The sequence below is a fragment of the Herpailurus yagouaroundi genome, unplaced genomic scaffold, assembly GCF_014898765.1.
Source record: "Herpailurus yagouaroundi ecotype Mexico unplaced genomic scaffold, PumYag 216, whole genome shotgun sequence".
Taxonomy (NCBI): domain Eukaryota; kingdom Metazoa; phylum Chordata; class Mammalia; order Carnivora; family Felidae; genus Herpailurus; species Herpailurus yagouaroundi.
This window is the reverse complement of record NW_024412447.1, coordinates 6,947,283-6,956,072: the sequence shown is the minus strand read 5'-3', so window position 1 is coordinate 6,956,072 and position 8,790 is coordinate 6,947,283. Positions and strand designations below refer to the sequence as shown.

The following is an 8,790-nucleotide window of genomic DNA, read 5'->3' as shown; positions in this document are numbered from 1 at the left end:
GCAAGACCCAGTAGCACGCTAGGCTGAGAGGGCAGCATTCAGCCAAACTGAAGAGGACCTTAACAGAGACTAGGGTTAAGTCTTGTAGCCCTTTGGCATTTCCTGCCCATTCCTGCAGTCTAGCTGGTGAACTGTTCCCAGAGGAATCTTCCAGAGAGACGAGGTAGTACTAAGGGACTGAGGAACTGCCAAGGAGATAGTTTGTGGCAGTGAGGCCCTCCTGGGGTGGGGCATCTTTAAAGTGCCCTTGAACTTAGGATCTGTTGCTGGTTCTCTGTTGGGCAGGTGGGAGGTGCTCAGGGAAGGACACACATTTGGTCCTCTGGGCCCTTTATCCTCCCTGGTGGGCCTGGGCATGCCCACGGCCTAACTCCACTCTCAGTCACATCCCTTGTCATGTCCCTGTGGCCCTCCACTCAACCATCTCATGCCCGACTGGTCAGGAACGATCTTTTTACCTCTTCTTGGCCAGCTGTCTTGGCCTTCACACCTCCTCTGAAATCTGAATCCCTCCAGGAAGTTTCTCTGGGTGTCCGAGTGGCTCTGTGTCCCTCTCCCCTTCCCCCACAGCTTGCCAGGACTGGGGTCTTCTGAGGTTCCCTTTCCTGACCCACTCCCAAGCCATGTCCCCTGTCCTAGGTGGGGTGGGGTCTCACATTTCAGTCTGCCTTAGCCCTGGCCTGTTCCTGTGGACTTTGGGTTTCCTTATTGATCTGAAATTCTCCCATCACGTGGTTTTCTTTATTTGTTCAGTGTCATGTGGTGTGAAATGTCAATGGCTATATTTTTCCCTCTTGACTATTGGGATATCCCCACCTGTAGCCCTATACTGTTTATTTGTTTGTGTTTTTGTCTCGGAGGAGAGGAATATGGATTTCACATCGACTGAAGAAGCTATTTCTCAGCTTTGATTTCCAAACTTGGTCAAAGTATCAAAAATAAAAAGTATAATCTTAAAATTTAGAGTTTCCAGAAAAGTAAAAGAGTCAGCTTAGAATTCTGAATGCTTAATGAGCTCAGCTCAGCTCATTTCACTTGGAGAAATCCAGTGTAGAGGCTGAGGCTGGGAAGGAAAGGAAGGTCTCGTCATAGAGATTAGCTTAATGAAAAGGTCAAGTGTGAGCTCTGCTCTGTCTTTTGGGGTTTAAACCTGTGGATGGTGGTGGGTAACTTGGTTAAACACACACACACACACACACACACACACACACGCACACACACACACGCATACAAGTGAACATCAGATTCCTGCTTTCCTGGGAGTATGTCCCGGAGAGAGGAAGCCTCTCGAATGAGCTATGGTGTGTGGCTCCAAGGCAAAATGGTGTGGGAATGATGGAGCACTGGAATGGAGGGCAGTGTTTCACAGGGAGGAGGGAGGTCTGGGGCAACTGAGGCACAGAGGAGGCTTGGGCTTGTATTAAAGAGGTTCTCCAACCTCACAACAGATGGGACATCCACAGTGGGCTCCTAAACAAGGCGCAACGGACCAGGTGGTCCATGCCACGCTACAGTTGACACCCCAGGTCATGATGCCCAGAAACGCTGCTTTGAGTCGATGCCGAGAATTTCAGATGAATCAGAGGCTTAGGAGCACAGGACGAATGGTAACATGTACTCATTATTTTTACTCCATTGCAGTTGAAAAATCTCTTCCTACACTGTGTGCTAGGCAAGGTGATTACTGTTGATTTGATTCTATAGATTAGATAATGGGGTTTTGCAAGAGAATTTAGCAGTGAGTCAGCTCAGTGGCCGGCATTCAAATCTTCTGTCCCCTGACTTCTCGCACTGTTCCCTGGGCCCCACTGGTGATGCTGACGGTGATTTCTAGAGCTCATCTTCTGGCGTTCCACAGGAAGGGTGACTGCTGCACCTGAGTCCCCTTGCGGCTGTCAGCCCTGGTTCCCTGCCTCTTGTCCTACAGCCCAGTGAGGGGCTGGTCCAGGCTGCTGTGCACTATGCGACAGAAGACTGTGTTCTTAGTTCTCCAAGGGGAAACTGTCAACGACACCCAGGACAGGTAAGTGCCGTTTCCACTGGGGAGAAGGTCTCCCCTCACCTCAGTCTCTACTGTATTGCCCCCCTGAATCCAGTGCAGATCAATATCTTGTGGGTAGAAGTCACTGGCCCAGCACTTGATTGTATCTTCTCCTGGGGTCCTGGTGATGGACATAGATGGGGGATCTGCAGGGGGACAGAGCATGGACATGGAGGGTGTGCCCTAGATGACTCCCTGCTCGTGTCCCTTCCCTCCACTCTCTGGGTGTTCGTGATGAGCAGAACTCCCAAGTTTTGTGTCTGCCTCCCCAGGGAAGCTTTACAAAGATCAGGGAAGGCTGAGGGTTTCCATGTTGGATCATGGAATGACTGTGGCCACCCTCTTGCTCCCCTGTCCCTCCACCATGTACTGACATCTGATGGCAAGAAATTGTGAATGCCTCCATACAGTTTTTATTTTTTCCCAAACTTCTGAGTGGGCTTTGGGGCTCTCTCCTCTCCCAGGCTCAGCTCTAGGCCTCAGTTCTGCCTGCAGCTCTGTCCATCAGATCCTTCCCTGCTGTATCCTGTAGGACCCTCGTTCTCATCGCCTCCCAAACCAACGTGTTAGCTTGTGCCTACCAGTCCTGTCGCAGGCAGGCATTTTACATGCCTGCCTCCATCCAGTGCCAAGCCAGGAGGCATCAGCATAGAGACACCACCATGGGATGTGCCTGAGATATTCCCTGGGTTCCCAGCCTGAGATCACCTTGGTCCTTCTCAGCTCAGCTCGGGAGGAGCAGGGCACAGGAAGTGGGTGGTACCTTGTCGGTCCAGGAAGGCCTTGCCATATTGCAGGTACCTCCGCAGCATCGCCGGGCACTCCTCTTCCAGATAGGCCTTGGCCCGCTGCACGTAGACCTCTTCTGCCTCCCACTTCCGCTTGGTGTTCAGAGCTGCTGGGTCCTGGGGGACCCAGCCTGGGATTTCTCTGTTGAACTCGATGAAGTTCTGTCCATCGTAGGCATACTTCCAGAACGCTCCACTGCTTTTGTTATTCAGGAGCTCACAGCCAAACCTTCCCTGAAAGGTGTGAGACCCTGTACCCTCCCCGGGCCCCCAGGAAGTCAGTCATCCTGGCATCAACTCCGTCTTAATAACTGCTATTCCTACACAGTTTGCAAAAACAGCAGGAAGAGTGGTTTTGGAAACCTAAGCACTAGGTCCCTTTATCTTGACAAATGGGTTATGAGCCAGACATACAGCAGACAGAGACAGGGAAAGTTGCTTTGCTTTGGGTTTTAGGCCCGTCTGAGCAGAGAAACATTCTTCCCAGCCGGGGAGTATCAGGGAGCTAGAGACTAGGCACAGGATGTCTAGTCCCTATGCATCATCTCATTTAGTGAACTGTGAATGCACTGGGAGCTCTTTTTATATTTTATAAATTCTTTTTTTTTTTTTAAAGTTTATTTATTTTTGAGACAGAGAGAGACAGAGCATGAACGGGGGAGGGGCAGAGAGAGAGGGAGACACAGAATCGGAAGCAGGCTCTAGGCTCTGAGCCATCAGCCCAGAGCCCGAGGCGGGGGGGCTCGAACCCACGGACCGCGAGATCGTGACCTGAGCCGAAGTCGGACGCTCAACTGACTGAGCCACCCAGGCGCCCCTATAAATTCTTTTATTAAACATTTTTTAATGTTTTATTTAATTTTTTAAAATGTTTATTTTTGAGAGAGAAAGAGACAGAGACAGAGACAGAGAGTGGGGGAGGGGCAGAGAGAGAGGGAGACACAAAATCTGAAGCAGGCTCCAGGCACTGAGCTGTCAGCGCAAAGCCAGATGTGAGGCTCAAACTCATGAACCATGAGATTGTGATCTAAGCTGAAGTCAGACACTTAACCGACTGAGCCACCCAGGCGCTCCTATGTTTTACTTATTTTTGAGAGAGAGAGAGAGAGAGAGAGAGAGAAACAGAGAGAGAGAGAGAGAGACAGAGAGAGAGACAGAGTTGGAGTGGGGAGGGGGCAGAGAGAGAGGGAGACACAGAATCCAAAGCAGGCTCCAGGAGAGACAGAGTTGGAGTGGGGAGGGGGCAGAGAGAGAGGGAGACACAGAATCCAAAGCAGGCTCCAGGCTCTGAGGAAGCGTTCAGCACAGAGCCTGAAGCAGGGCTCAAACCCACGAACCATGAGATCACGACCTGAGCTGAAGTTGGACGCTTAACCCACTAAGCCACCCAGGTGCCCCATCGGAAGCTCTTAGAAACCTGACACAACCACACTGAAGTGCTGTCTCTGAGCGAAATAGAATTTCATATTTAGAGTTTTATGCAGATTATGAAATGTCCCCCTTTCCCCCCTCTCATTTCTAAGTGGAGCTGATGTCACCACTGGAGTAAATGTGATGTGATCTCTGCTTCCCTCTTCTCCAGAGTTTGATATCTACATTACAAATCTCGGAGGCCCCCTCTCTTCCCAGCGAGCCACAAGCCTTGGAAATCAGCCTCCTTAGGGAAGGGGACACATGTCTTCATTTTGGTGGTAAAGGGAGGTGTTTACCCAATACTGATTAGCGCCGAGGGCACAGGTTCGCCTCTCAAGCTCCCTGGCCTCAACTGGCAGCTCTTTCCCCACCCCCACCTGGCTTGTGCACCAACTTGGGCCTTTAACCTCTCTGGGCCTCTGTCTTCTCATCTTGGAGACAGCGATGGTGACAGTACTACTTTAGAGGGTGAGCGCGAGCATGACAAGTGTTAACACCTGTGCCTGGTGCCTAGCAAGCGCTCAATAAGTGTTCGCTCCCATCCTTTTTCCTGCCACCCTGTGTTCATGTCTTTACCCTCTTTCCTCATAATTACTCGTCTCAACATTTTTACTCCAGCTGGTGAAACGTCTGCTGGTGTCTGTGGGCACTGTGCATCAATCACCCTGTCCTATTTCTGACACACTCACTGGGCTGTTTCCCTTACCCGGGCTTCCCAGTCCTTATCCTTCAGATTTCTGCAAAACTCTGGCCTCCTTTAGGAAACTTTCAGGTTCTGTGTAGCTTCTCAGGCATTTTTGTACTCAGAAACCCATCTTTCGACGCCCGCCCTACGAAGACTTAGCATCAACAGTTTGCCAGCCTGTGACTGGCTGACTTGGGGAGCGGGCAGGGTGCAGGACTGCGTGCTGGGCTGGACACATGGGAGCCAGTCCTGGTGCCCTGCACTGTCCTGGCTCCTCAAATGCCTCCTACCACAAGTCCAGATGAGCCCCCATGGAGAGGAGGGCCTTTAGGATTCCCTGTACCTCTAGCAGCATGTGGCTTTGAATTCAGTCCCCAGTAGCTCCCGGGATGGGCCATGGTTGGTGCCAGGCACTTTCTCTCAATCATGCAACACATTTCATTTGAGCAGGTGTTACTGGCTGCCCTAGGGGATGGGACTAGAGGGGTGATCAAGACAGATGAAGTTCTAGCCTTTGTGGAATTCACATAGGTAAGTTTGATGGAATCTCTTGGAGATTCCAGTTTTGCCGATTCAGACCAGGCATTAAGATGCGTTCACTGTGAAATGGCTAGTGACTGGCTGGGCTGCGATGTGAACCCACATCTGACCGACTCCAGGGTGAGCTCACTCTCTGCTCGACATCCCTGGGCAGGGGAGTCTGATGCCTTCTAAAGTGCCAGCCAGCAGCCCCAGACGGATTGGGGTGTGGAGCTGAGAGGTCACATGTGCCTGGGTGAGAGTGGACTCTGACATAACTTCCTGTGAGAGCTGAGGTCTGGGAGTGAGGATGGGGACATGACAGGGCAGGCGGAGAGCAGCTGCGTTGTGGGGTGGGGGTGGGGAGATGCAGAATGTCCACATATTTCTACTCTGCTTTCTGTTCCTTGTTAGGGATGGGGATTAGTTCCATCCTGCTGATCCCTTTCCACTCACACCTGCAGGGCTAAGACCCTCCACCCCACCCTCCTTGGTCCACTGACCTTCTCTGTCCTTGTAATAGTCCATGATGTCCTGCAGAGTCTCCATGAAGATGCTCTCCCTGGCCTGCTGAAGTTCACTCTCCTTCTCCCAGTCCTCTATTCCTTCCATCTGGCTCCATGGGTCCAGGGGTATGGCCTTCCTGCTTTTATGGTCATAGTGAAAGAAGACCTGGTCATTGAGGTAGGCAGTGGCCTGGAAGCTAGGGAGGCTGTCAGTGGGCCTGGACACCCCGGTGTAGAGGAAGCTCAGACGGTAAGACCCTGAAAAAGAGGAAGAGACTTTGAAGTGTGGGGTCCATGCAGGCCCAGCGTGGGGCAGCAGAGGGCCAGGAAGGGGGATGTGGTCACTGCGCCTTGGCCTCTGTAGCCCACAGCCTCACCGCACTGGAGGCTCGCTCGAGGGAAAGGGCCCTCCCAATTCTAGGGATGGTATTTCAGAGACCATTCTGTAGCTTCACCACACTGTCTTGTCTTGGCACGAGACAACACAATACTTCTCAGCCCCCTTGTAGGTATATTGGGATCGTGAGACTGAGTTCTGCCAAAAGGGGATGCGGATTGTAGTGACGTCTTTCTTCTGGTCTCAGGCCCTATTAGCTGGTTTGTCGTCTCTGTCTCTTATTTAGGTGATAACTGTGGAGGCCTCAGGATAAAACAGAATCCCTGGATTCCCGAGTCACCCCACGGAAGACAGGAAAGTTGCCTTATCTGTATTCACTTTACATGAGTAAGAGATAAACAATGTGTTGGGTTAAGCCACTAACAACTTGGTTACTGGAGCACAACCTAGTCTAACCTAATCTAATACGTATAGTTCCAATGTGTAGGAAGAATTTACCAGCAAACTCAGGAAATGACCTAGAATGGATCTAGAGCTCAGAATTCCCAGGGCTGTGCCTTATGTTTTGGTATAAGGCAGGGACTTGGAGAGGAGGACATCGCCATAATTAATTCATGATACAACTCACAGGGGTGTTAAATGTTAATCACATTTAGAAACTAATTAGCAAGAATAATGTCAGTACTTGAACTAGGAATCTGCCACATGACTACCAACATTATTAATTCAGTAGACCTCAAGTAAAGCATATTACCCTTCATAATGTGGGTGGGCCTCACCCAATCAGTTGAAGGCCACAAGAAAAAAGCCTGGTTCCCCAAAGAAGAAGTAATTCTGCCTCCAGACTTCCTTTGGTCTCAGGACAGCAACACCGACTCTTCTCTGGGTCTCTACCTGCTGAACTAGCCTGTGGATTGCAATTGTGCAAGCCAATTCCTTAAAATCAATCTCTGTCTGGGTATGCATCCTATTAGTTCTGTTTCTCTGGAGAACCCTGGCTAATACAAATTTTGGAGTAGGGTGTGATTAACATTCTCAAATAACACCTGTGTTCTCATAGTTTGTAAATGTAGCAAACTTAAAACATGCACACTGTGGCTTATGTTTCTTCCCCCTGAGATTTTTGGCTGAGAAACAGCCTCATTTTCCTGTTCTAGAGTTGACTTTGGTTCTTTCAAGGTTCCAGCTGGCCTCTCTCCCAGTAACTTGCCTTCAGGGTTAACAGTGGCACTGTGGGGGGAGGGGACAGATTTCTTTCTAGAACCCTCCAGTTAACCTGCCTTCATATCTGCCCCTTGGGGTTGCTCTCTCTTCCCTGAGAGTCAGACAGATTCCTCCAGCCCTTGGAAGAAAGAAAAGAACAAGAAGTTCTACCTGTGTGGCTCCTGCCCCGTCCTGGCTGTATGACTCTGGCCAGGTCACTTCACCTCTCTGGTCTTAGTTTTGTTCATTTGTAAACTAAGGGGTTTCAGATCTTTACGGCCTCATTTAGCATGGGTCCAGAGGCTCCCTCAGTGCTTCTAGAAGTTTCTGAGCTGAGTTAGCTGACAGCCTTGGCCTCCCATTCACACAGTCTACTTGTGGATCACAGCTGTAGGAGGGGCCCTTCTCCAGCCCACCTGTTCCATTTATTACTTCCCCTCCGTTCTTCTCCAGAGCCACCCTTACTTCCTCACTCACCAGCTTGGGTCTCCTGAGGGACTGCAGGACCCAGAAGGAGCAGCAGGGACAGCAGGACAGACACCATTGTGCCCATTGTGCCTGACTGGAAGGTTCTGGACTGCCTTGGGTCCTGGAGCTCGGAGCAGACTACTTGGAGATAAAGCCAGGTGTAGTTGTGGGAATGGTTGGGCTTTGAGCCCGGCCCGGGGAAGGCGACTTTGCAGGCCAATGAGAGTGCAGGACAGGCTCCTCCCCTGACAGTGAGAGAGAAGGATGCACAGGCCACCCTGGGCAGAGGCTGCACTCAGTGAGCTCAGAGACGGTGTGCGAATCAAGAGCTGAGATGGCTGATCTGCAGGCTGAAAGTCTGTGTATCCCCCAGGTGAAAGAATGCCAATGGCTGGGGGTTTCAGGTAGCAAATGCCTCTGCAGTCTATCATGACCCACCCTAGGCTCACTGTGGGTGCAGGGAGGGGACTTGGGTGTTGTCAGACCACCTCTGGAAAAGCTCTGCACCTGGCCAGAGCCTGGGCCCCTGGCAGAGCGCATCTAGGGTATGACTCTCTCTCTCTCTCACACCCAGCATCCCAGAGTTCTGTCTGGAGGACATTCACATCCCTGACTCCCTCCCTATCTCTCTGTCCCCAGGGGAATCTGCCAAAGAGACAAGGGAGTACTAAGGGACTGAGGAACTGCCAAGAAGGAGACGGCGTGTGGCAGTGAGGCCCTCCTGGGGTGGGGCATCTTTAAAGTGCGCTTGAGGGGCGCCTGGGTGGCGCAGTCGGTTAAGCGTCCGACTTCAGCCAGGTCACGATCTCGCGGTCCGTGAGTTCGAGCCC

The 8,790-nt window shown here is 51.4% G+C and overlaps 1 protein-coding gene across 1 annotated transcript; it reads right to left on the bottom strand.

Moving 5' to 3' along the window:
• Positions 1-1,602: 1,602 nt before the first annotated feature.
• AZGP1 (alpha-2-glycoprotein 1, zinc-binding) lies at positions 1,603-8,120 on the bottom strand. The gene is made up of 4 exons (XM_040456305.1): positions 7,970-8,120; positions 5,950-6,210; positions 2,805-3,080; positions 1,603-2,187 (listed from the first exon to the last, which is right to left on the bottom strand). Exons 1-4 carry the CDS (start codon positions 8,043-8,045, stop codon positions 1,922-1,924), a joined length of 879 nt encoding a protein of 292 aa, XP_040312239.1. The 5' UTR covers positions 8,046-8,120; the 3' UTR covers positions 1,603-1,921.
• Between the last annotated feature and the right edge of the window lie 670 nt (positions 8,121-8,790).

What these genes read in the sequence shown, in the direction of transcription:
- AZGP1 (XM_040456305.1), bottom strand. Translation starts at nt 8,045, where the DNA reads ATGGGCACAATGGTGTCTGTCCTGCTGTCCCTGCTGCTCCTTCTGGGT. An exon ending in CCCTCAGGAGACCCAAGCTG is followed by an intron (nt 6,211 to 7,969) that starts GTGAGTGAGGAA and finishes CCTCTTTTTCAG; the next exon opens with GGTCTTACCGTCTGAGCTTC. An exon ending in CTATTACAAGGACAGAGAAG is followed by an intron (nt 3,081 to 5,949) that starts GTCAGTGGACCA and finishes GGGAGGGTACAG; the next exon opens with GGTCTCACACCTTTCAGGGA.